The sequence below is a fragment of the Salvia splendens genome, unplaced genomic scaffold (genome assembly GCF_004379255.2).
Source record: "Salvia splendens isolate huo1 unplaced genomic scaffold, SspV2 ctg737, whole genome shotgun sequence".
Lineage (NCBI taxonomy): Eukaryota > Viridiplantae > Streptophyta > Magnoliopsida > Lamiales > Lamiaceae > Salvia > Salvia splendens.
The window spans coordinates 50,386-76,988 of record NW_024599408.1 but is presented as its reverse complement, the minus strand read 5'-3'; the positions used below and the strand labels follow the sequence as shown (position 1 = coordinate 76,988).

General features: G+C 51.7%; 2 protein-coding genes across 2 annotated transcripts; one reads left to right on the top strand and one right to left on the bottom strand.

Moving 5' to 3' along the window:
- The first annotated feature begins 7,076 nt into the window (after positions 1 to 7,076).
- LOC121791149 lies at positions 7,077 to 7,703 on the top strand. The gene has a single exon (XM_042189181.1). The coding sequence runs from the start codon at positions 7,077 to 7,079 to the stop codon at positions 7,701 to 7,703; it is 627 nt and encodes a 208-aa protein (XP_042045115.1).
- A 17,282-nt stretch (positions 7,704 to 24,985) lies between these two features.
- LOC121791148 (huntingtin-interacting protein K-like) lies at positions 24,986 to 25,480 on the bottom strand. The gene has a single exon (XM_042189180.1). It carries the CDS (start codon positions 25,446 to 25,448, stop codon positions 25,116 to 25,118), a length of 333 nt encoding a protein of 110 aa, XP_042045114.1. The 5' UTR covers positions 25,449 to 25,480; the 3' UTR covers positions 24,986 to 25,115.
- Between the last annotated feature and the right edge of the window lie 1,123 nt (positions 25,481 to 26,603).

Genomic DNA, 26,603 nt, shown 5'->3' with positions numbered 1-26,603 from the left:
CACTACAAGCCGATCATGCCACAATACATCAAAGTCGACTCTCCTTCGCGAGGATTTGCGTAGAGATTAACATCTCTACTCTCCCGACGGAAGAGATCATCCTTAATATCCGAGGCAAAGACTCGAGGTACAAAGTGGCATGGGACCGTATTCCATTATTTTGTGATAATTGTAAACATGTTGGGCATGAGAAAGAGGATTGCCATGCAGCGGGAAGGAAGTCTCGGGGTAGAGACAAGGGTCGCCGAGCACCATACAAGGAGAACCTCTCAAGCCATGCCGCCAAGATCATCCACCGTGAGTGGCGCCCAAAGGTGAATGCTCGGCCCGGCACTCCATCGTCCATTGGACAGTTGGAGAAGCCCAAAGATTGTAACAACCACGCGGAGTACATTGAGGGTACATTGGGTGCGGGATCGTCGAAGTCAGGAGTGGCTAGTAGGAGTCACCCAAGTGTGGATGAGGATGGCTTCCAATTGGTGTCAAGGAAGAGGAAAGGAAAAGTGCATGAGGGCAATATGCACACCAAGGCTCCACACGTTGATGATTGGCATTTGAAGGAGAATGTTGCTACGGTGACATTTGGGAGTGTCCCATCTGGTGCGAATGACGCGAGCTTTAGCTTCATTAGTGTCGCATGTGGGCGCCCCAACCGGGAGATAGAGGGCCACATCGAGGACCTTGATCCAGGAGGGCATGTACCTAGCGGAGGTATCCCTATTGCGGGCCTTAGCTAGGTGATGGACGGAAGTGTTGGGGATACAAAGGTTGTATCAAATGGTAATTGGATTTTGAGAGTATATAGATGACCACCTCTAGTTGTTAGGGAGGCCCTCGTTGTACTCTAATTTGTCATGCCTTGGCGAGTCGTCACTTTTGGGTGACTCGGTGTATGTTTGTTTGTAACCAATGGTTTTGGTAATGCACAGGTGTGGGTCCGCCTCAACCCTCCGCCTATTGGGGTGTGTTAAAAAAAAAAAATACCTCCCTATTCCAAGCCTTAAGTGCTTTTTTACTTCTGGCTAGCTTTGTTTGGAGATTGAGCAGGCCCGACGCCCCGGTCGGTTCTTCCCAAACATCTTGAATGAGTCTCTTGAAGCCTTCGTGTCGAACCCACATATTCTGGAATCGGAAGGCGCTACCCCATGTTGGAGGCCTCGGGATCGTGCATCTGGCGAGGATCGGTCCATGATCCGAGGAGATTCGAGGTAGGTTAGACACCCGTGTTGCCTCAAAGGCATTGGACCAAACCTCATTAACAAACAGCCTATCCAACCTCTCAAATAACCCATTCTTGGCCCAAGTGAAGTCTGCTCCATCGTACCCTGGATCAAGAAGTCTGCAATCCTCAATGGTTTCGGCAAAGTCAATCATCTCGGCTTGCCTATTGGTCTCACTTCCAACCCTATCTTCAAGCGTGAGGATTGTATTGAAGTCCCCACCAATCATCCAAGGAGTTCCCACAGCCTGCGTTGATATCTCCCTCATTTTGGCCCATAGGGGATAACGATCCGACCTTGAGCATTTGGCATAAACCGCCGAGATGGAGATGTGGTTTGACGTTCGGTATGTAATTAGCCGTCCGGGTAAAATTTGGTCCGCATCAATCTCGACATCAAAAGTGGTTCCCTCTTCACAGAAAATCCATATTTTCCCAGATGTGTTTGCTCCTTGGAAATTGAGCCCGAATGCCTTGGAGAAGCGATCCGGATCGGGAGTTGTAAAAGGCTCCATTATTGCAAGGAAAGAAACATTATACCGCTCAATTAATCTTTTGACAACGTTTTGGGTTGCCGCATTCGCAACGCCCCTAACGTTCCAAAACATGATATTGAAATACATAATTAACAAAGAGAGTCCGTACCCGGAAGGTGTGAAGGCCCTCCTTGAAGTAAGGCAATTTGCTGTTCTTTGTCCCGTGCTTGTTCCTTGTCTTCAAGGCGCGGAAGGGATTCATTATCGTGCTCGCTAAGTGGCTGATTGTCCATCGCAGCCATGTCCTCTCCTCCCCGCATCCATCGACGTCAAACTCCCCATTGGCCATAAGCGAGTAGTACTTGTTAGTGCTCATGACATTTCCCATCCAATCATCACCCTTCCTACCATCATTTGACGAAGGGTGGCGCCAACCCCCTCTCGATCCCCCTCTCGAACCCCCTCGGGAGCCCCCTCTGTAGCTTGGTGTGCCTTGGCGAGAAGAATCACCTTGTTCCCAATTATCAACCATTACCTCATCCGCATTTGCCAACACAGTTCTTCCCGACCCCTTTGGGGATTTATCTCTCATCCCCTCTCTTCGAGGCTCACAAATGATAGGTTCGTTTTCCACAAGCACAATCTCTCCGTGTAGGTTACCAATAATATCCGGACCCTCCCATTCCGGTTCAATCCTCACTTCCCGATTCGGTTTGGCTTTCGGTTGCGCACCTTTGCCTTTGTTTCTTCCTTGGCGTTTCCATTCGTTGGTGTCAGTTGGGTTATGCATTGAGTTGGCTTGCTTTTCGGTCTGATCATTTCCATCTTGATTGGCTTTGTGAGGGGTGGCGCTATTATAGTTCCTCTTTGCCGGCCGTTCGGTCTTGCCGGCTGCATAGCACACATTACTTGCATGCCCGACGTGCTTGCATGCGCGGCAATAGGCTGGAATTTTGTCCCACCGGACTTGTTGCACCGTCTCTCTTCCGCAAATATCCAATATTATTTCTTTCGGGGGGGCTTTGTGATGTCAATCTCGACACAAATGCGCCCAAAGGACAGCCTAGTCTTGTTCGCGGTGGCTCGATCCACTTGGATTGGGGTCCCGAGAAGCTTGCCAATGGCGAACAATGCAGATTGGTCGAACAAATGAATAGGGAGCCCGATTAGGTTGCACCATATCACTGCGATTGGCGACTCACAATATGCATCAAAATCTGGGGTCCATTTGAACACCCTCATCGGGTGGCGGTCAATAAACCACACCGGCGTCCCCTTCGGGCCACTAAGTATCTTAGCATAATCCGCCAATTCCTCGCATTAGATGAGAATATGTTTGGCATTAATATATTTCCAAGTAAATCCACATTGAAATTTAATGTTATTGAGAGCTTTTTGTATTTGACCAGCTGATGGTATAGAGTGGGAGAATTTACCTACGATAGCATGTCCCATATTCTCGGCGAGCTTCCGAATCTCCACTCCCGAAAAGTAAATAGCCGGAATCCCATTTGAAACCGTAGCGAGACCAATGGTTTGGAGCTTATCGGGTGCGAAAACTTGTGGGCCGTTCGGGTCCGGGACCTCCTTGATCATATCAGCCATAGATCGCCATGCAATAGTGTTTTCCGTCCCCACCGCGGCTCCACCGGCCTGTTTGGGGACACCCGGGTCTGGTCCAACTCCCTTCTCGGCCCTATTGTGGGTAGCATTCATTACGGTTAACGGATTCACTTTAAATTGGCTGGCCATTGTTCCCTCCATGGTAATTGTCGTAATGATCTCCTCTTGCTCCATGACATTAGGGGTGATAGCCGGGTTCGTGGGTGACTCTTGGGGATGCGCCATCGCCCCCGCGTTTTGTAGCACATCTTGGCTTGATTGGGAGCTTGGTGGCGGTTGCGACCCTCTCGGCCGGCCACTCTTAAAGGAGTCTCGAAGCTTGAGGGTGCGCCCCTTCTCTAAAGGTGGGAATTCTTTATGATAGTTCTTGAAGGCCGACGAGGGTGTTATGGGGGAGGGGTCATTACGAATTCTAAGTATCCGATTCGGCTCGGCCGCCGGTCGCCCCATGTCCACTTTTCCGGCGTCGATGAGCGGTTGGGTCTCCATGGCGTCAAGTGTATCCGCCAAGTCCAAGGAGGCTACAAGGAGGAGGTTGGTAGGATTTGGCTGGCCTCCCAAGTCTAGTGCATCACGTGAGTCACCATTGTGGTAGGAGACCAAACCACTTTCCAAAAGCTCTTTTGTACCCATATTTATTTCAAGAAGTTTGACTCTCTCCCTTCTCTCTAGAATCCTCCCCCACCTCAAGAGTTCCCCCACCGCCGGCCACCCCCGCCTTCTCCACTCTCTTATTGCCCACCCTCGTCGGCGGTCCCCCCACACGCCCCCTACCTCCACCAGCCACCCACCACCCCTCCCGACCTCGGTCTGTCACTCCAAACCACTCCTCCTTGCCCTAGGCACGCACAAAGCTCCGGTGCGGCCGGTGTCTCGACTTTCCCTCTCGATCATGCCGGAGCTCCCGCCGGACCCCGCCGGAGTCCGAAGAACCCCGCACCATCTCGGACCAGCTAATGGTCCTCCGGTCGACTGAGGATCCTCTCTCGGATCAGCCAATGACGTTCACGTCGGAGGAGGCTCCCTCCATAAACCTCCCCTCTAAGGAAACGTCGAGGAAAACCTTGAAAATGAAGGTGAAGGAACGAAAAAGTACACCAGCCCCTCCCACCAAAGGCACTGGTCGGAAAAGGTTCGTACCCTCTCCGATGCCGGAAGACAAACAACTTAGGAAGAAGATTGACTTCGGGGCCGAAGGGAGCTCGCCGGTCGGAAGTCTAAAATGCAAAGGCCCCATCTTCCCGACGCCGATGGAACCCCCCCTAATCCCAATAGTGAAGATTAATCTAAGAGCAATGAAGAACTTGTCGGTGCCGGAACTGATGGTGACGCTCCGGCCGACGATCTTGCGGCCGGCGTAGGCGCAGGGACCGGTGACGGAGTCAAGCACAACCTCCCACATGATGGCCGCTTGGAGAGAGATGGCTCTAGCATGGGTCAAAAGGCCTTGGTGGACGCGCTAGTCAACTTGCCCGAAATGGGCACAACAACAAACTCCCTTTCCGAAAGTCCCTTGGCGCCTTGCCACTTCGGGACACCACGTGATGCTGGCCCCAATGCGACCGTTGAGCCCCCAAAACAATAAAAAACTAGCTCCTTTTTGTAGCAAGCCAACTTTCCCGATTTGGCTTGGAGACCAAAACCACCTTCCGAAAGTGCGCTATCTCCTTTCCGTCCCAAAAGTTCACGTGAGCCTACTGTCGTGGAGGCTCCAATGCAACCAAAAAAGGCTGAAATCATCCACTTAGCCACCTTGGACTCGGCGGAGATGCTAGTCACATTGGTTGCGCAACCTCTCATTACGGCCGGCCCGTCGGGACCCGAGTCCATGACTACCGAGCCTTACCCCACACCATGGCCGAGACTCGAACCATTAAAACCCCCAAGGGGTGCTCCAAACTTCCCTTCCCTCGAAGAATTCCCTACCCTAGAAAAAGGGAGGACGCTTAAGATCCGAGACACATTTGAAGCTGAAAAGTCGCAACCAAGGGAGCACCATGCCGGCCTTCCTTCCTTGATCGAGGGTAACTCAAGCGTAAGGGCGGCAAATCCCAAAGGAGCCGAAGGGAATGAAGCGGACTCGAGAGAATCGAACCAGCCGATGGACACGATAGACCCAACCCGGAAGGCTGCACCTTCGGGCTCGACGAGCGGCAACCAACAAGGGGGGACTAAAGGCACCTCGGGCCATCTCAACAGGCCTAAATCGATGGCGGATAAGCTCAAAGGCTCAACCGACACCATCGGCCCCCAAGCCTTCGAGCCGGAGAGGCTCCAAAACATTGGATTTGCCTCCGTGTCCAACGGCATCCCGGCCATCTATTTCTCCGGGGCGGAAACTCAAAAGCTTGCCGAAAGCATGGGTCACGCCATTGTGGGTAAGTTCTCTCATTCTATCCCAACGGGTCTTCAAATTCAAAAGGCCCTTGATAGTATTAAACTCCGGTGTGGTTTTAATTGGAAATACATTAACGCTAAACACATTCTCATCCAATGCGAGGACTTAGCGGATTATGCCCGGCTCCTCGGAGGACCAAAGGGTACGCCCGTATGGCTCATCGACCGCCATCCGATGAGGGTTTTCAAATGGTCCCCGGACTTTGATGCATATTGCGAGTCCCCGATCGCGGCAATTTGGTGCAACCTAATCGGCCTCCCAATTCATCTTTTTGACCAATCCGCCTTATTCGCCATCGGCAAGCTCCTTGGCACCCCAATTCAAGTTGATCGAGCCACGGCCAACAAGACTAGACTTTCCTTTGCTCGAATTTGCGTCGAGATAGACATCACAAAACCGCCCCCTGAAGAGATAATCCTCGACCTTTGTGGTCGTGAAACGGTGCAGCGAGTCCGGTGGGACAAGATACCATCATATTGCCAAGAATGCAAGCACGTTGGCCATGCGAGTGATGTGTGCTATGCGACGGGCAAGAAGGAACGACCGCAAAAGAGAAACTACAACACCGCTCCGCCAAAACAGCCACACCCCGAGGGCCAAGGCACGAAAGGGAAGCAAGACATGGGGAAGAATGGCCCCAACCACAATGAATGGAAACGCTAAGGGAAGAAACAAGGCAAGACGGGCGATCGACCAAGTAATTACAAAACAAATGGGGGGGATGCCGATGGTACTCCTTGGGAAGGACCGGACATTATGGGTGACCCTCCAATGGGAAGCGGAATTCGCCCCGACACACAAAGCGAGGGGCCCAAACTCGGGGGCGAGGGAGGGAAGACCTCGCCGAACCCGTCGAACTCATCGCACCCCACCCCGAACCATCAACAGCTCACGGGGTCACGGATGCGGAATGGAGCCCCGCCAACGGGAGGCGTTCGATGTCACCGCCTAGGCGAGGGAATCCGAGAGGAGGCGCACGCCATGCAATGACAAGGGGATGTGGCTATTTCTCGGCTAAGAATCACATGAGCACCAACCAATACTATTCACTCATGGCGAATGGAGAGTTTGATGTTGAAAATTGTGGAGATGCGGATGACATGGCTATGGACATGCAAGAGGGGGACGAGAGGGCTGGTGGCAATCTTCCTCCGGGCAATGCCGAGGGATACGCAAAGAACAAAGCGCAACAAATCTTTGAATATCAAGGAGGGACTTCATCCCCTTCGGGTACGTCTCCCACTTGTTAATAATGTCTTACAACATCATGTTTTGGAACGTGAGGGGAATCGCTAATGCGTCAACCCAAAACGTCTTGAAACGCTTAATCAAATGTCATAATGTGTTTTTTCTTGCAATAATGGGACCGCTCACAACCCCTGATCCGGACCGGTTCTCCAAGGCCTTGGGGCTATCCTTCATTGGCTCGAACACGTCGGGGAAGATCTGGTTGTTTGTGGAAGAAGGAGCTACTTTTGATATTGATTGTGATACGGAACAAATCCTACATGGGCGGCTTATGTCTCACCGGCTTACTAGCCCACTAGCTATCTCGGCCGTGTACGCCAAATGCACAAGGTCCGAGAGATACCCACTGTGGGATAGGTTGAGAGAGATTGCGGGGCCCCTCGAAGGAACACCGTGGATTGTCGGTGGTGACTTCAACACCATCCTCTCGCACCGGGACAGATTTGGGAGCGACACCAACCGGCAAGCCGAGATGATCGATTTCGCGGAGACAATTGAAGACTGCAGGCTCCTCGACCCCGGGTTCGATGGGGCGGACTTCACATGGGCCAAAAATGGTCTCTTTGAACGATTGGATAGAGTGCTCGTTAGTGAAGCTTGGACCAGGGTCTTTGAGGCCACTCGGGTTACGAACCTCCCAAGGATTGCCTCGGACCACGGCCCAGTTCTAGCAAGATGCAAGATGTCGATCTCTACCAATGGAGGCAAGGCGTTCAGGTTCCTAAACATGTGGATCTGACACGAGGCCTTTATGGCTGTTGTACAGAATGCATGGGAGGAACCCACGGGGGCTGGGGGACTTTTAAACATCCAAATCAAGCATGCTAGAGTTAAAAGAGCTCTAAAGAAGTGGAACAAAGAGGTTTTCGGGAACATCCATGCGAACCTTAAGGACAAGGAGGAAGCTATCGAGCTGGCCCAATCATAGTTCGAGGCAAGGCCAATGCCCGAGAATAGGACAACGATCAATAAACACATTGCCGAGTACATCCTCCTGCTGCGAATGGAAGAGGACTTCTGGCGGCAAAAGGCAGCCCTGAGATGGCTAGCCGAGGGAGACAAGAACACTCGGTTTTACCAAAGCTGGGTGAAACAAAAAAGGGTCCGGCTGCGTATCCATTCGATCCGTGCCAATGGACAAGAGCTAACTGAGGAAGAGGATATAAAAAAGTCAGCGGTGGACTTCTTCCAACAACTTCTCGCGCCTAGAAATTCGGCACTCGAAGAACCGGACCTCGACCTAATCCAGCAAGTCCATTCAGACGAACATTTTGCAGATATCGCAAAGGTACCGGACGCGGAAGAGGTCAAGAGTGCCGTCTTCAGTATCTCCGGCGATAGCGCTCCCGGACCCGATGGATTCTCTGCCACCTTCTATCAAGCCTGTTGGAACATCGTGGGTCCGGAGGTGGTGGAAGCTATTGGGCAGTTCTTCAGGGGGGGCGTAGCTACCACGAAGCATCACGGCCACAAGCGACGTCCTCATCCCAAAGAAGGCGTCACCTGAGTCATGGACCGACTACCGACCCATCAGCCTTTGCAACGTCCTGAACAAGATCATCACCAAGGTACTCACGAACCGACTCTCTCCTTTCCTTGTGCAGGTCATTGCCCCAAGCCAAAGCGGCTTTGTTAAAGGGCAGCTTCTCAGTGATAATGCGCTGCTGGCTCAAGAGATGTTCCATGAGCTTGCACGATGCTCCCCAGCGCCTAATGTAGCGGTGAAGATTGATATGGCCAAAGCCTACGACAGGGTCCAATGGCCTTTCCTATTTAAGGTGCTTCGACGCATGGGATTCCCGGACGCATGGATCTCGCTTATGGAGAGGTGTATAAGCTCGTGCTGGTTCTCGATTCTTATCAATGGGGCACCATCGGGTTTCTTCAGATCAACACGAGGTCTCCGCCAAGGCGATCCGATATCCCCCGCCTTGTTTGTGATTGCAGCGGACTACTTGTCGCGAGCTCTAGACAAGCTCATACTCGGCCAAAAGGAGATGAACTTCAAAGCCTCCCGAAGATGTATCGAGATCAGCCATCTAGCCTATGCGGATGACTTAATTATATTCACACAAGCGGCGGCTACCTCCTTGCGCCGACTCAGAGCTTGTCATGAAAATTATGAAAAAGTCTCAGGCCAACTAATCAGCCTTTCCAAGAGCAACTTCTACATTGCGGAAATTCATGAGCAATGGGCAAGCTCGATTCAAGCGGAAGGGGGTTTTTCTAGGGGGGCCTTCCCGTTCCTCTACCTAGGCGTCCCCATCTACCAAGGTGTAAAGCGCACGGACATGTTCCTCTTCCTCCGTGAGAAAATTGCAAGAAGAGTCTCAGTGTGGGCGCACAGGCATTTATTTTTTGGAGGGAGGCTCACGCTTATTAAGAGCACTCTTGAAGCGATCCCCTTGCATATCTTCCAAGCCACTGGATTGGATGGGACCAAATGTGCCTCCCCACTGATGAAGGGGGACTCGGGATCAGCAAAACTACGGAGGTCCTTCGTGCCTTCAACATTAAACTATTGTGGTGCTTCCGGGAGCAAAACTCCCTTTGGGTGAGATATATGATGGCTAAATACTCTTCCAACTCCTCACCTCTTGCCGTAAGAACACCGAGCAGGAGTAGCACCACGTGGAGGAGGCTTTCTAGAGCCTGGACCCTCGCACAACCGCATATGAGGTGGCTAGTGGGCTAAGGTAATATTTATTTTTGGGATGACATCTGGCTCGGTAACACCCCACTTAGGGAGCTCAGCCTCGATGAAAGGGGGAGTCCCACCACTCGGGTGTCGAAGTATATTAGGAATGGCTCGTGGGATGAACCCAAGTTCCAACTCCTTCATGATCAGGCCGGCATCCCACAGCACATCATTGATCGCATCCTCAACACCCCGATCCTCCACGGTGAAAAGGACATCCCGAGGTGGACCCTTTCTAAGCATGGGGAATTCACGGTGGCCTCGACATGGGACACAATCCGAGGGCAGCACCCGCTCATTCAGGGACTGGGCGATGTTTGGAAGGCGGGTCTCACTACTTCCATAGCCATCTTCATCTGGAGGCTCCTCTCCAACCGCGTACCGGTCGACACGAAACTTCAGTGGCGGGAGATTGAGCTAGCTTCCAAGTGCCAATGCTGCCCCCACCGACCGGGTATTGTGTCCCTCCAACACATATTCATCCAGGGACATGGAGCTCGCAGAGTATGGAGTGAGTTTGACGCTTGGTTCGCAGGCCCGTCCCCCCGCAAGAAGCATCTTAGCCGAGCCACCCCATACCTCATTCTTTGGTTTATCTGGTCGTAGAGAAATAGGAGTTGCCACCAAGGCACACAGTTTAAACCACAAAATGTGGTATGGCAAGTCCACATGTTCATTCGGAATTCTATATCCAATGGAAGCTTGAAGCCGAAACATTGGAAGGGAGTTAAACTTGGAATCAACATTCCTCAACAAGCGGCGGCAATCAGGGTGCTACCCCTAGCCATGGCAATCAAATGGAATCCCCCGGATAAGCCGCGGATAAAGCTCAACACGGATGGTTCCTTTAATGAAGCGAACGACAAAGCAGGGGCTGGAGGGATCATTCGAGACCACTTGGGTAAGATGCTCGTCGCCTTCAGCACGCCCCTTGAAGCACACTCGGCGTTAGAGGCAGAGCTCTTGGCCATGCTCCACGGTTTGAACATAGCCAAGGAATTCGCTCTACCAATCTGGATTGAGTCGGATGCAGAGCAAGTAATCAAATTGGTCAATGGGACAGGATGGGGCCCGGCACTCGCTCGGCAAGCGGTGGCGCAACTAATCCTACACAAATGCCAACTCAAATTCCGAGCCACGTTCATACACCGGGAGGGAAACAAAGCGGCGGACTTCCTTGCGAGAATGGGGCTAGACCAAGACAGTGGCCTACGAATGCACGTCAACTCAGCACCGAGAGAATTGCTGGACTTGGTTCGATTGGATGAGATGGGAGTGTCGCACATCCGAAACCTAGAGGGGACGGACACTAAAGTTGGTAATGAGACGTTGGGAGACAATAGTGACTAGTTTTTTGGTTAATTGTATTTTGGAAAAGAGTATGATGGGGTCAGAACCTTGTGGGATCGGACCGCATACTACTCTTGGCTTTGTTACGGCACACCACTTTCGGGTGTGGCCACGCCTTGTAATTATCTCTTTTGGAAATATAGGGATGAGGGACCCACGAACCCTCCACCGTAAAGGTGTTTGATTAAAAAAAAAAGAAGTTTGACTCTCTCTTCCTCCAACACTTCTTTTGTTTTTGCAGCAACAAGTACAAGTGTATTGTCATGACTTGGCTGTATGACCGTTACCTCATCGGCGGCTGGCCCCTCTCCGGCTGTCCGGTCGGAATCTTGATCGGAAAAGCGCGAATTATTAGGAGGAGCTTCACATACCTTGATTGGCTTGTCCAAATCAAGCTCGTCATTGAAGTCACGTTGCTCGCACGTCTTTGGCCGGATGATACCCTCAATTTCTCCGTTTGAAGTCATCGGAAATATTGCCCCTTTGCATTTGGGACTCTCAAGTGGGGTACCTTCCTCCTCTCCGAAATCTATCTTCTTCCGGAGTTGCTTGTCTTCGGGAAGTGGAGACGGGATGAATCTCTTCCGGCCGTTCTCTTTGGTTGGTGGTGCCGGAGTGCTCCTCCGTGACTTAAGTTTAGCTTTGGCCAGCTTCATTGCCGCCTTCTTAGATGCTTGCTTCGGGGAAGAAGGCCCCACCGAGCAAAATGTCATGGCTTGGTCCGAGAGGGTTCGCATTTCATCCGGTGGTGGACCATCTCTCTCTAGAATCTGATTGCCGAGAAGTTGGAGTGAATATTCTGGACTCTTTTCACTGACTCTTTTTCAATGCCCTCACCTTTTTTCTCTCATTCTTACTTTTCTCTCGACTCTTTTTTTTCACTCGACTCTTTTTCAGTGCCCTCACTTTTTTTTCTCTCAACCTCACGAGCTCTCCTTGCTCGTGACAATTTCTGTTGGTCCTCTTGAACTTGTTGAGGTGTCAATGAGACAAGCATAATAGACTTTGTTGTTGTGTTTGAAGGTGTAGTGGTTGTCAAATCCATCATAAATCACCCTACAATCAAACTGCCATGGCCTCCCTCTTCAACGGTTGAGGTGTCAATGAGACAAGCATACCACCTCTTCACCTAAAGGGGTGCTCGCTAAATTCCCCTCTTCTGGAAATGGGCGCGGGGGTACGCCAAGAGGAGCGGATATGGCGCGGCGAGAAGTGAACCCGACTTCGGGGGCCCATGTGCAACCGAAAGGCTTCTTTAAACCCTTCGACCTAAAGAAAACCGAGGCACAAGGGCCATCAAGTCACTTGAGTACTAACCGATATTTCACCCTCATGGCTCAAGAGAACTTCGTGGAAAATGATATGGAAGACGAGGAAAATTGGGATGATACCATCTCCCATAATGAAATCGATGAGGGCGCCAATCCCGCCTTTTTGGAGGCCGCGGCATCTCATGGGGAGAAGGACCTTCAAATCATTGAATTCCAAGGAGGGGGGTCAATCCCGCCGGGTACGAACTCCTCTTGTTAATCATGTCGTTAAATTTTCTATTTTGGAACGTTAGGGGAATCGCGAATGCGTCAACCCAAAACGTCCTAAAAAGACTAATTAAATCTCATAATATTTGTTTTCTTGCAATAATGGAGCCGCTTACCTCTCCTAATCCGGACAAATTCTCGAAAGTGTTGGGGCTGTCCTACAAGGGGGCGAACACCAATGGGAAAATTTGGATTTTTGTGGAGGAAGGGATGGATTTTGATGTGATGGATGACACGGACCAGCTGCTACATGGGAGGCTCACTTGTCCCCGGATCTCAACCCCTTTTATGATCTCGGCCGTGTATGCTAAATGCACGAGAGGAGAGCGGCATGCCCTTTGGGAAAAGATGAGAGATATTGCCCAAGTTTCGGAGGGAACACCGTGGTTCATTGGAGGGGACTTCAACACAATCCTTTCCACTCGAGATAGGACGGGAAGCGACACAAATCGTCAGGCCGAAATGGTGGATTTCGCAGAGGCCATTGAGGATTGCAGACTAATGGACCCAGGCTATGATGGGGCTGAATTCACTTGGGCAAAGAACGGCCTCATGGAAAGGCTGGATAGGGTGTTGATTAGTGAGATGACGCCCCAATTGTTTGATGCAATAAGAGTCACTAACCTACCCCGTATTGCTTCGGACCACGGGCCTCTCCTCGTCAGATGCAGGCTACCTAATGCCCACGGGGGTGGTAGAGCCTTCCGGTTCCAAAACATGTGGGTCCGGCATGAGGGTTTTGGTGAGTTGGTGCAAGAAGATTGGATGGCTCCCACGGAGGCTGTGGGCCTCCTCAATTTGAAGATCAAGCTGGCTAGGATCAAACAAACGCTTAAAAGATGGAACAAGGAGGTTTTTGGGAATATACACGCCAGCCTCAAAACTTGTGAAGAGAACATTGCGCTGGCTCAATCGGAGTTTGAAGGTGACCCCTCGGCCCGGAATAGAACAGGGGTCAACAAACAAATTGCTGAGTACATCCTTCTCCTTAAGATGGAGGAAGATTTTTGGCGTCAGAAGGCGGCCCTCCGTTGGTTGGAAGAAGGGGATAAAAACACTAGATTTTACCAAAGTTGGGTGAAGCAGAAGAGGATTCGGCTACGTATCCACAAGATTAACGCTAATGGGCGTGAACTTACGGATGACACGGCCATCAAAGAATCGGCGGTTGAGTTCTTTCAAAACCTCCTAGCCCCAAGCTACCCGGAGCTTGTGGATCCGGACCTCAGCCTCTTACATCCACTCCCTCCCTCGGAGCAGTTGGCGGGCCTCCCCACACCCCCGGATGCGGATGAGGTGAAACGAGCTGTCTTCGATATCTCGGCCAATAGCGCGCCCGGCCCGGATGGCTTCTCGGCATTGTTCTTCCAAGCTTGTTGGGGCATTGTGGGGCCAGACGTGGTGGAAGCGGTTAGGCAATTTTTTGGTGGGGCTTTCCTCCCCCGCAGCTTCACGGCCACGAGTATCGTACTCATCCCCAAGAAGCCTTTACCCGAGACTTGGGGAGACTATAGGCCCATTAGCTTGTGTAACGTGATCAACAAGGTGATTACTAAAGTCCTCACGAGGCGCCTTGCCCCATTCCTTCCAAGTGTTGTTGCACCGAATCAAAGCGGTTTTGTCAAAGGGAGGCTCCTCAATGACAATGTACTCCTTGCACAGAAACGACTTCTAGAGAGAGACGCTCCCCCTTCTCTCTAGCAATTCCCCCACCTTGATCCTTTCCGCCGTCCACCCTCTCACACCCACGACCCGCCGCGACTCCCTCACGCCGACCACCACACCTCACCCCCCCACAACCCGCCGAGACCATTTCCACGTCGGTCGTGTCACCATCCCTCCTCAACTCCACCGTCTCCCCACCTTGGTTCGGCGCTGCGGTCACACCCTCGGCTGGCCATGCCGGACCCCCCCACGAACCCACCCCCGGCCCCACCAGACCCCGAGGAGGCTAGGTCCATCCCGGACCAACTTATGATTTTCCACTCATGCGATGACCCAACACCAAAGGTCTCGGCCAAAGATTTGAAAATGCAAAGCAAGAAGAATAGGATGATGGCTAGGAAGAGCACGCCGGCACCTCTCACAAAAGGTCATGGCCGGAAAAGGTTCGTACCTTCCCCACTCCCGGAGGACAAACAACTTAGGAAGAAGCTCGACTTTGGAGAAGAGGAGAACTCCGAGCCCGAGTCATCCGTCCCGAGCCCCGACCTTGATAGCCTTAAATCCAAGGTAAATCTTTTCCCGGCTTGCTCCATTGATAGCAAGGAAGCACTTGGCCTAGGAGCCCTTCCTAAAGCCCCCACATCCGAGGAGGGGGTCCAAATGGAAGTGGTGGCCCACGGAGATGCACTTGGCTCGCGGCTCCCGTCAACCTCTACTCCACGTCTTGGCTATACCTTGCCGAAGCCCGCCCGGCTGGCCGAAACAATGGGGCAACCGCCGGACCCCGACGAAAAGAGAGACACTCCGGCCCTAAATCCGGATCATTTGCCTGACATTGTTCCCGGGGATGAGGAAGCTCGGGTCCTCTCCGATCAGCAAATGGTCTTCCGAGCTGGTGAGGCCGCTTCCCTTCAACGTCCGACCAAATCCATGGAACTAAAAAAGGCTAAAGCAAAGCTCAAAGCCCGAAAAAGTACGCCGGCGCCTCCTACCAAAGGCAATGGTCGTAAGAGATTTGTCCCGTCTCCGATGCCCGAGGACAAGCAACTAAGGAAGAAGATAGACTTCGGTGAGGAGGAAGGACCTTCGGCCGGTAGTTCCAAATGCAAAGGATCCCTGTTCCCGGCGACTCCGTCCCTCGACTTGGGGGTCTCTCTCAGGTTGGAGGACCCCGACTTGCCTCATAAGAAGGAAGAGGAAGTGGAGCATTGGAATGAATGTGAAGAAGAGTTCGATGCCCCCAACGGTAGAACCGTGCCGGAAGGAGGCGGCTCGCCGGAAACTGCTGCTCCCGCCGTCGAGCTTATGACCGTTTCCGGCGAAGTCCCCTCCCTCCACAATCCCCAGCCAAGACTTGCTAGGTCACGTGAAGCACAAGCTGCACCATGTGCTGTCCTTGCCCCAATGGAAAGTGGAAAAGCAAACCTACCTAATCTGGAGGCTGGGACAAAAGTTGACTTTGAAAGCACTAATCCACCTTTCCTACCTAAGCCATCAGGTACAAAAGCAAACTTGCCTAAAATGATAGCAAGTACAAAAGCCCCCCTTGAAAGTGCCCCCCCCCCATTTCCCCTCTAACATGGCACGAGTTGCATCGTTTGGATCCCCACCAAGGAACCCAAAACTAGATGAGATCCTTCATCTTGCAGCGTTGGACTCGGTGGAAACGCTCGATGCAGCGGCGGCGCAGCCTCTCCGTGCCGGAAACCTACCGACGGCCAGTCACAAACCACCGGAGTTCCCCCAAAACTCTTCGGGATGCATGCAAAGTGTCACACACACACCTTGGAATGGGAGTGGGGCATCTCTTGAGGACTTTCCCCCTCTCGAACGAGGACGAACTAGCAAGATCCGAGCTACGTTTGAGGCCAGCCCGGAACATTATTGTGTGGAGCTCGGCCAGCCGCGACCTAAGGCGAACCCTAACGCCAACCGAGAAAAGCTTATTATCGAGACAACGAACAAGGCCACGCCTAGTGCCGAGATGGGCGTATTGACAAGAGAAACACCAACACCCAACGATACGCTAATGGATGATGCCGAGAAGATCCACACCGAGAATGAAGAGGCCGAGAAGGTCCACACCGAGAAAGGAAAAGCCGAACTGCCGAGAATGGAAAAGCCGAGAAGGGTACACAACGACAACGATGGTGCCGAGAAGATCCACACCGAGAATGGAAAAGCCGAACACAACAACCCGAAGAGAAAAGGAAATACACCTAAGCCCTCGGCGAATGCCGCAACACAAGGGCCAAATGAAGTTACTCAACATGGGGGGGTAGAAGCTACCCCGGGGACCTCGGCGTGGCCGAAATCGATGGCGGACTTGCTTAAGGGTACTCCGTCGGGCTCGGCGAGTAACACGCTACATGGCGGGGGTGATGGCTCCTCATGCCACCCCGGCCGGCCGAAAACGATGGCGGACATGCTTAAAGGCTCGACTGACCCTAACGGCCCTCAAGCCTTTGAGCCGGATAAGCTTCAGAACATTGGATTCGCCTCAGTGTCCGACGGCATCCCGTCCATCTACTTCTCCGGAGCGGAAACTCAAAAGCTTGCTGAGAGCATGGGACACGCCATTGTGGGTAAGTTTTCTCACTCTATCCCTACCGGACTGCAAATCCAAAAGACGCTCGATAATATTAAACTCCGGTGTGGATTCAGTTGGAAGTACATTAATGCTAAACATATTCTCATTCAATGCGAGGACTTGGCGGACTATGCCCGAATCCTTGGAGGCCCAAGGGGTACGCCCGTATGGCTCATTGACCGTCACCCGATGAGGGTCTTCAAATGGTCCCCGGACTTTGATGCATACTGCGAGTCCCCCATTGCGGCAATTTGGTGCAACCTAATTGGCCTCCCCATTCATCTTTTCGACCAATCCGCCTTATTCGCCATCGGCAAGCTTCTCGGCACACCAATACAGATTGATCGAGCCACGGCAAACAAGACTCGGCTTTCATTTGCCCGAATTTGCGTCGAGATAGACATCACAAAACCGCCTACCGAAGAGATAATCCTTGACCTTGGTGGGCGAGAAACAGTGCAGCGGGTCCGATGGGACAAGATACCATCATATTGTCAAGAATGTAAACACGTCGGCCATGCAAGTGAGGTGTGCTATGCGACGGGCAAGAAGGAACGGCCGCCAAAGAGAAACTACCATAACGGCCCGCCTAAACAGTCACAACCCGAGAGACAAACCGAGAAGGGGAAGCAAGATACGGGGAAGAATGCCCCCAGCTCCAATGAATGGAAACGTTATGGGAAGAAGCAAGGCAAGGCCGGTGATCGACCAAACAATTACAAAACAAATGGGGAGGATATCGGTGGTACTTCCTGGGAGGGACCGAACTCGAAAATGCCGGGCTCAAGACCGGACTCTAGAATGCCGGACTCTGCTTTGGGGAGCGGACCGAGCTCCGAAAATGCCGAGGTTGGGATGTCCCCACCGAACCGGGGGAACCCACTGCATCCCACCTCCGAACCACCATCACCACGTGGGAACATGGACGTGGAGTGGGGCTCCCCTAATGCGAGACGCTCGGTCTCACCAGCTCGTCGAGGGAATCCGAGAGGAGGCGCGCGCCATGCCATGACAAGGGGGCGTGGGTTCTTCTCGGCAAAGAACCACATGAGTACTAACCGATATTACTCTCTCATGGCGAACGGAGAATTTGATGTTGAGAATTGTGGGGATGCGGACGAAGACCCCATGGAGTTGCACATGGGGGTCGAGAGGTTAGGAGGCAACAGTTCGGCCGACGATGCCGAGGAGGTCGCCCCGAACAAAGAGCAACACCGCACTGACTACCAAGGAGGGCCTTCAGCCTCTTTGGGTACGCACCCTTCCTGTTAATGATGTCGTACAATTTCATGTTTTGGAACGTGAGGGGGATTGCGAATGCGCCCACTCAAAACGTTCTAAAAAGACTTATTGATTGTCATAATGTTTTATTTCTTGCAATAATGGAACCGCTCACACACCCGGACCCGGACCGATTCTCTAAGGCCTTGGGGCTGCCCTTCATTGGTTCGAACACGAACGGGAAGATTTGGATGTTCGCGGAAGAGGGGTCCACTTTTGATATTGAGAATGACTCGGAACAAATCCTTCACGGTTACCTCAAGTCCCACCGCCTTGCTAGGCCGGTGGCCATTTCAGCCGTGTACGCCAAATGTACAAGGGCTGAACGACATCAATTATGGGACAAGATGAGAGAGATTGCCGGGCCTCTCGAGGGAACACCTTGGATCATCGGTGGCGACTTCAACACCATCCTATCACACCAAGACAGAGTCGGAAGTGATACTAACCGGCAAGCCGAGATGGTTGATTTTGCGGAGGCAACGGAAGACTGTAGGCTGCTTGATCCTGGTTTTGATGGAGCGGCATTCACTTGGGCCAAGAATGGCCTCTTTGAAAGGTTGGATAGAGTGCTTGTCAGTGAGGATTGGACTAAGACCTTCGAGGCTACTCGGGTTACGAATCTCCCCCGGGTTGCCTCGGACCATGGACCAATTCTTGTCAGGTGCACGAAGATGAACTCATCCGCTGGAGCCAAGGCATTCAGGTTCCAGAACATGTGGATCCGACATGAAGGATTCATGGCCGTAGTGCAAAAAGCATGGGAGGAACCCACGGGGGCGGGTGGAATCCTAAACATTCAAATCAAGCAGGCCAGAGTTAAAAAGGCCCTTAAGGAGTGGAACAAAGAGGTCTTTGGGAACATCCATGCTAATCTAAAGGAAAAGGAGGAAGAAATTGCTCTGGCCCAATCTAGTTTCGAGGCAAGGCCGACTCCGGAGCACAGGACAGCGATCAACAAACACATTGCCGAGTACATCCTTTTGCTGAGAATGGAAGAAGATTTTTGGCGACAGAAGGCAGCTTTGAGGTGGCTTGCCGAGGGAGACAAAAATACCCGGTTCTATCAAAGCTGGGTGAAACAAAAGAGGGTCCGTCTCCGCATCCATTCAATTCGTGTCAATGGGCAGGAGCTCACCGAGGAAGCCGAGATTAAAAAGTCCGCAGTGGAGTTCTTCCAACAACTCCTTGCCCCCAACAATCCGACACTTGAAGATCCAGACCTCGACCTAATCCAGCAGGTCCACTCAGCCGAGCAGTTCGTTGACATCGCAGATGCTCCAAGTGCGGACGAGGTCAGGAGTGCCGCCTTTTGCATTTCCGGAGATAGTGCACCCGGACCTGATGGCTTCTCGGCCACCTTCTATCAAGCCTGCTGGTCCATTGTGGGGCCGGAGGTAGTGGAAGCAATCAGACAGTTCTTCAGAGGGGCCTTCCTGCCAAGGAGCATCACGGCCACAAGCATTGTCCTTATCCCAAAGAAGGCATCGCCGGAGTCATGGACCGACTACCGACCCATCAGTCTCTGCAATGTTTTAAACAAGATCATTACCAAGGTACTCACCTCTCGACTCTCTCCTTTCCTCCCACAGGTCATCTCCCCAAACCAAAGTGGTTTTGTCAAAGGTCGGCTCCTTAACGACAACGCACTTCTGGCTCAAGAAATGTTCCATGAGCTTGCTAGATGCTCCCCAGCGCCTAATGTGGCAGTAAAGATTGACATGGCTAAAGCCTATGATAGGGTCCAATGGCCCTTCCTCTTCAAAGTTCTACGCCGTATGGGATTCCCGGATTCATGGATTTCACTTATGGAGAGGTGTATTGGGTATTGCTGGTTCTCGGTCCTTGTTAACGGGGCACCCGCGGGCTTCTTTAGATCAACTCGTGGACTTCGGCAAGGAGATCCGATCTCCCCCGCTCTGTTCGTGCTCGCTGCGGAATACCTGTCCCGAGCATTAGATAAGCTCATCCTCGGCCAAAAGGACATGACGTACAAAGCCTCCCGGAGATGCATGGAGATCAGCCATCTAGCCTATGCGGACGACATTATCATCTTCACCCAAGCGGCGGCAAATCCTATGCGCCGGCTAAGAGCTTGTCTTGAAAAGTATGAAAGAGTCTCCGGCCAACAAGTCAGCCTTGCTAAGAGTAATTTCTATATTGCCGAGGCCCATGAGCATTGGGCAAACTCGATCCAGGCGGAAGGGGGCTTCACTAGAGGGGTTTTCCCCTTCCTCTACCTCGGAGTACCTATCTATCGTGGTGTCAAACGCACGGACATGTTCCTCTTTCTACGAGAAAAGATTGCAAGAAGGATCTCAGGATGGGCACACCGTCACCTATCCTTTGGAGGAAGGCTTACGTTGATTAAGAGCACCCTGGAAGCGATCCCCTTACACATCTTCCAAGCCGTCGAGCCCACGGCCGGTACCCTTAAGCAACTTGATCAACAAATGGCCCGATTCTTTTGGGGGTCTACGAATGAGAAGAAGCGGACCCATTGGATTGGCTGGGAACAAATGTGTCGGCCCACTGATGAAGGAGGCCTTGGGATCCGGAAAACTATGGAGGTCCTCCGCGCCTTCAATATCAAACTTTGGTGGCGCTTTCGGGAGCAAAACTCCCTTTGGGCAAGATACATGATGGCAAAATATTGCACCAACTCCACACCGCTCACCTTGAGACTGCCGAGCAGGAGTAGCCCTACGTGGAGAAGGCTCTCAAGAGCATGGCCCCTCGCACAACCGCACATGAGATGGCTAGTGGGACAAGGGGACATCTACTTCTGGGATGACATTTGGCTTGGCAATAGCCCTCTGAGGGAATTTAGTCTTGATGATAGGGGAAGACCAACCACCCGGGTTTCGGAGTTCATTACTAATGGGGGTTGGGATGTGCCCAAGCTTCAGCTTCTTCACAATCAGGCCGGCCTCCCTCAGCATGTTATCGATGGCATCATTAATACACCGATCCTCCATGATGAACAGGATATCCTGAGGTGGAACCTCTCTAAACATGGGGAATTCACGGTGGCTTCGACATGGGACACACTTCGAGGGCGAAACCCGATCATCCAAGGTTTGGGGGACGTTTGGAAGGCAGGCCTCACCAACTCAATAGCCATCTTTATCTGGAGGCTTCTCTCCAATCGGGTGCCGGTTGACACGAAGCTTCAGTGGCGGGAGATTGAGCTAGCCTCTAAGTGCCAATGCTGCCCCCACCGACCGAATACCGAGTCCCTCCAACACCTCTTCATCCAGGGACATGGAGCTCGCAGAGTATGGAGTGAGTTTGACGGTTGGTTCACAGGCCCGTTCCCCCGCATCCATATCAATGATACAATCCCTACGAGAATCGAAGTGTGGGCGCGAAGGTTTTTTTTTTTTTTTTTTTTTTTTTTTTTTTTTTTTTTTTTTTTTTAATCAAACACCTCTACGGTGGAGGGTTCGTGGGTCCCTCATCCCTATATTTCCACAAGAGATAATTACAAGGCGTGGCCACACCCAAAAGTGGTGTGCCGTAACAAAATCAAGAGTAGTATGCGGTCCGATCCCACAAGGTTCGGACCTCATCATACTCCTTTCCAAAAAACAATTAACCACAAAGCTAGTCACTATTGTCTCCCGTCGTCTCATGATCAACTTTGATGCCCGTCCCCGTCTAGGTTTCGGATGTGCGACACTCCCATCTCGTCCAATCTAACCAAGTCCAATAGTTCTCTCGGTGCTGAGTTGTAGTGCATTCGTAGGCCACTGTCTTGGACTAGCCCCATTTTCGCAAGGAAGTCCGCCGCTTTGTTCCCCTCCCTGTGTATGAAGGTGGCTCGGAATTTGAGTTGGCGTTTGAGAATGGTTAGTTGCGCCACCGCTTGCCGAGCGAGTGCCGGCCCCCATCCCGTCCCATTGACCAATTTGATTGCTTGCTCTGCATCTGACTCAATCCAGATTGGTAGGCCGTATTCCTTGGCTATATTTAGCCCGTGGATCATGGCCAACAGCTCCGCTTCTAACGCCGAGTGGGCTTCAAGGGGTGTGCTGACGGCGACGAGCATCTTACCCGAGTGGTCTCGAATAATCCCGCCAGCCCCTGTACTGCCGTTCGCTTCATTATAGGAGCCATCCGTGTTGAGCTTTATCCACGGCTGATCCGGGGGGTTCCATTTGATTGCCATGGCTAGGGGTAGCGCCCTGATTGCCGCCGCTTGTTGAGGAATATTGATTCCAAGTTTAACTCCCTTCCAATGTTTCGGCTTCAAGCTTCCATTAGACATAGCATTTCGAATGAACATGTGGACCTGCCATACCACGTTTTGTGGTTTAAACTGTGTGCCTTGGTGGCGGCTCCTGTTTCTCTCCGACCAAATAAACCAAAGGATGAGGTATGGAGTGGCTCGGCTAAGATGTTTCTTGTTCGGCTGTTGGCACCTTCGCGCCCACACTTCGATTCTCGTAGGGATTGTGTCATTGATATGGATGCGTGGGAACGGGCCTGTGAACCAGCCGTCGAACTCACTCCATACTCTGCGAGCTCCATATCCCTGGATGAAGAGGTGTTGGAGTGACTCAGTGTTCGGTCTGTGGGGGCAGCATTGGCACTTAGAAGCTAGCTCAATCTCCCGCCACTGAAGTTTCGTGTCAACCGGCACCCGATTGGAGAGAAGCCTCCAGATAAAGATGGCTATTGAGTTGGTGAGGCCTACCTTCCAAACGTCCCCCAAACCATGGATGATCGGGTTTCGTCCTCGAAGTGTGTCCCATGTCGAAGCCACCGTGAATTCCCCATGCTTAGAGAGGTTCCACCTCGGGATATCCTGTTCGTCATGGAGGATCGGTGTATTAATGATGCCATCGATAACATGCTGAGGGAGGCCGGCCTGATTGTGAAGGAGTTGAAGCTTGGGCACATCCCAACCACCATTTGTAATGAACTCCGAGACCCGGGTGGTTGGTCTTCCCCTATCATCAAGGCTAAGTTCCCTCAGAGGGCTATTGCCAAGCCAAATGTCATCCCAGAAGTAGATGTCCCCTTGTCCCACTAGCCATCTCATGTGCGGTTGCGCGAGGGGCCATGCTCTTGAGAGCCTTCTCCACGTAGGGCTACTCCTGCTCGGCAATCTCAAGGTGAGCGGTGTGGAGTTGGAGCAATATTTTGCCATCATGTATCTTGCCCAAAGGGAGTTTTGCTCCCGAAATCGCCACCACAGTTTGATATTGAAAGCGTGGAGGACCTCCATAGTTTTTCGGATCCCAAGGCCTCCTTCATCAGTGGGCCGGCACATTTGTTCCCATCCAATCCAATGGGTCCGCTTCTTTTCATTCGTAGACCCCCAAAAGAATCGGGCCATTTGTTGATCAAGTTGCTTGAGGGTACCGGCCGTGGGCTCGACGGCTTGAAAGATGTGCAAGGGGATCGCTTCAAGAGTGCTCTTAATCAACGTAAGCCTTCCTCCAAAGGATAGGTGACGGTGTGCCCATCCTGAGATCCTTCTTGCAATCTTTTCCCGTAGAAAGAGGAACATGTCCGTGCGCTTGACACCACGGTAGATAGGGACACCGAGATAGAGAAAAGGAAAGGCCCCTCTAGAGAAGCCTCCTTCCGCCTGGATCGAGTTTGCCCAGTGTTCATGGGCCTCGGCAATATAGAAATTACTCTTGGCGAGGCTGACTTGTTGGCCGGAGACTCTTTCATATTTTTCGAGACAGGCTCTTAGCCGGCGCATAGGATTTGCCGCCGCTTGAGTGAAGATGATAATGTCGTCCGCATAGGCTAGATGGCTGATCTCCATGCATCTCCGGGAGGCTTTGAACGTCATGTCCTTTTGGCCGAGGATGAGCTTATCTAATGCTCGGGACAGGTAGTCCGCCGCGATTACGAACAGAGCAGGGGAGATCGGGTCTCCTTGCCGAAGTCCTCGAGTTGATCTAAAGAAGCCCGAGGGTGCCCCGTTAACAAGGACCGAGAACCAGCAACACCCAATACACCTCTCCATAAGTGAAATCCATGAATCCGGGAAACCCATACGGCGTAAAACTTTGAAGAGGAATGGCCATTGGACCCTATCATAGGCTTTAGCCATGTCAATCTTTACTGCCACATTAGGCGCTGGGGAGCATCTAGCAAGCTCATGGAACATCTCTTGAGCCAGAAGTGCGTTGTCGTTAAGGAGCCGACCTTTGACAAATCCACTTTGGTTTGGGGAGATGACCTGTGGGAGGAAAGGAGAGAGTCGAGAGGTGAGTACCTTGGTAATGATCTTGTTTAAAACATTGCAGAGACTGATGGGTCGGTAGTCGGTCCATGATTCCGGCGAAGCCTTCTTTGGGATAAGGACTATGCTTGTGGCCGTGATGCTCCTCGGCAGGAAGGCCCCTCTGAAGAACTGTCTGATTGCGTCCACTACCTCCGGTCCCACAATAGGCCAGCAGGCTTGATAGAAGGTGGCCGAGAAGCCGTCGGGTCCGGGTGCACTATCTCCGGAAATGCAAAAGGTGGCACTCCTGACCTCGTCCGCACTTGGAGCATCTGCGATGTCAGCGAACTGCTCGGCTGAGTGGACCTGCTGGATTAGGTCGAGGTCTGGATCTTCAAGTGTCGGATTATTGGGGGCAAGGAGTTGTTGGAAGAACTCCACTGCGGACTTTTTAATCTCGGCTTCCTCGGTGAGCTCCTGCCCATTGACACGTATTGAATGGATGCGGAGACGAACCCTCTTTTGTTTCACCCAGCTTTGGTAGAACCGGGTATTTTTGTCTCCCTCGGCAAGCCACCTCAGAGCTGCCTTCTGTCTTTTTTTTTTTTTTTTTTTTTTTTTTTTTTTTTTTTTTTTTTTTTTTCAAGATACACCATATATAAAGTTCCAAACTTGTTTGTTACAAATTTTACAAACACTATTAAAAAAATGCTGACAAATTCATCCTTGTATTATGATATAACAACGTGCTGAACGATCATGGGCGTGTGTCTTAACATGGAAAATATTGTCAAAGATTTCTCATCACAGCAAATACAAATCGAGCATAATTTTCTTAATTAGTAGAGCAAGGATCTGATGGCAGCAACAGCATCACCTTTATGCTCACGCAAGGTTCTTTCTGCGACCTTTTTGTCGAGCTCCAGTTCATTGGCAATGATGTCGACATCACCGGCATTAATCTTAACGGCTGCCAATTCTTTCTCCCTCAGCCTAGCAGCTTGTATATCAGCCTCTTTTGATGCGTAGATTGAAGCCATGGCTTCTTGAACTCTTGTTGAGTCGAGCTGTCGATCCTCGACTCGGTCGGTGAGTTTATCGAACGCTTTGCTCTGCTGCTGCATGTCTTTGGAATCCACAAAATTCTCGACTCCATCGTCTCCTACTTCCATCACTGCCGATTAGGATTTCTCTCCTTTTCCGAGCTTGATCAGAGCTGCCTTCTGTCGCCAAAAATCTTCTTCCATTTTCAGCAAAAGGATGTACTCGGCAATGTGTTTGTTGATCGCTGTCCTGTGATCCGGGGTCGGCCTTGCTTCGAAACAAGATTGGGCCAAAGCAATTTCTTCCTCCTTTTCTTTTAGATTAGCATGAATGTTTCCAAAAACCTCTTTGTTCCACTCCTTAAGGGCCTTTTTAACTCTGGCCTGCTTGATTTGAATGTTTAGGATTCCACCCGCCCCCGTGGGCTCCTCCCATGCTTTTTGCACTACGGCCATGAATCCTTCATGTCGGATCCACATGTTCTGGAACCTGAAAGCCTTGGCTCCAGCGGATGTGTTCATCTTCGTGCACCTGACAAGAATTGGTCCATGGTCCGAGGCAATCCGGGGGAGGTTCGTAACCCGAGTAGCCTCGAAGGTCTTAGTCCAATCCTCGCTGACAAGCACTCTATCCAACCTTTCAAAAAGGCCATTCTTGGCCCAAGTGAATGCCGCTCCATCAAAACCAGGGTCAAGCAGCCTACAATCTTCCGTTGCCTCCGCAAAATCTACCATCTCGGCTTGCCGGTTGGTATCACTTCCAACTCTGTCTTGATGAGATAGCATGGTGTTGAAATCGCCACCGATGATCCAAGGTGTTCCCTCAAGAGGCCCGGCAATCTCTCTCATCTTGTCCCATAGGTGATGTCTTTCAGCCCTTGTACATTTGGCGTACACGGCTGAGATGGCCACCGGCCTAGCAAGGCGGTGGGATTTGAGGTACCCGTGGAGAATTTGTTCCGAGTCAACCTCAATATCAAAAGTGGACCCCTCTTCCGCAAACATCCAAATCTTCTCGTTCATGTTCGAACCAATGAAGGACAGCCCCAAGGCCTTAGAGAAACGGTCCGGGTCCGGTTGTGTGAGCGGTTCCATTATTGCAAGAAATAAAACATTATGACAACCAATTAGTCTTTTCAGAACGTTTTGAGTGGGCGCATTCGCGATCCCCCTCACGTTCCAAAACATGAGATTGTACGACATTATTAACAAGAAGGGTGCGTACCCAAAGAGGTTGAAGGCCCTCCTTGATAGTCAGTACGGTGTTGCTCTTTGTTCGGAGCG

Bases quoted from the DNA above. Each gene is read 5' to 3' on its own strand.
- LOC121791149 (XM_042189181.1), top strand. From the start codon at position 7,077: ATGGGACCGCTCACAACCCCTGATCCGGACCGGTTCTCCAAGGCCTTG.
- LOC121791148 (XM_042189180.1), bottom strand. From the start codon at position 25,448: ATGGAAGTAGGAGACGATGGAGTCGAGAATTTTGTGGATTCCAAAGAC.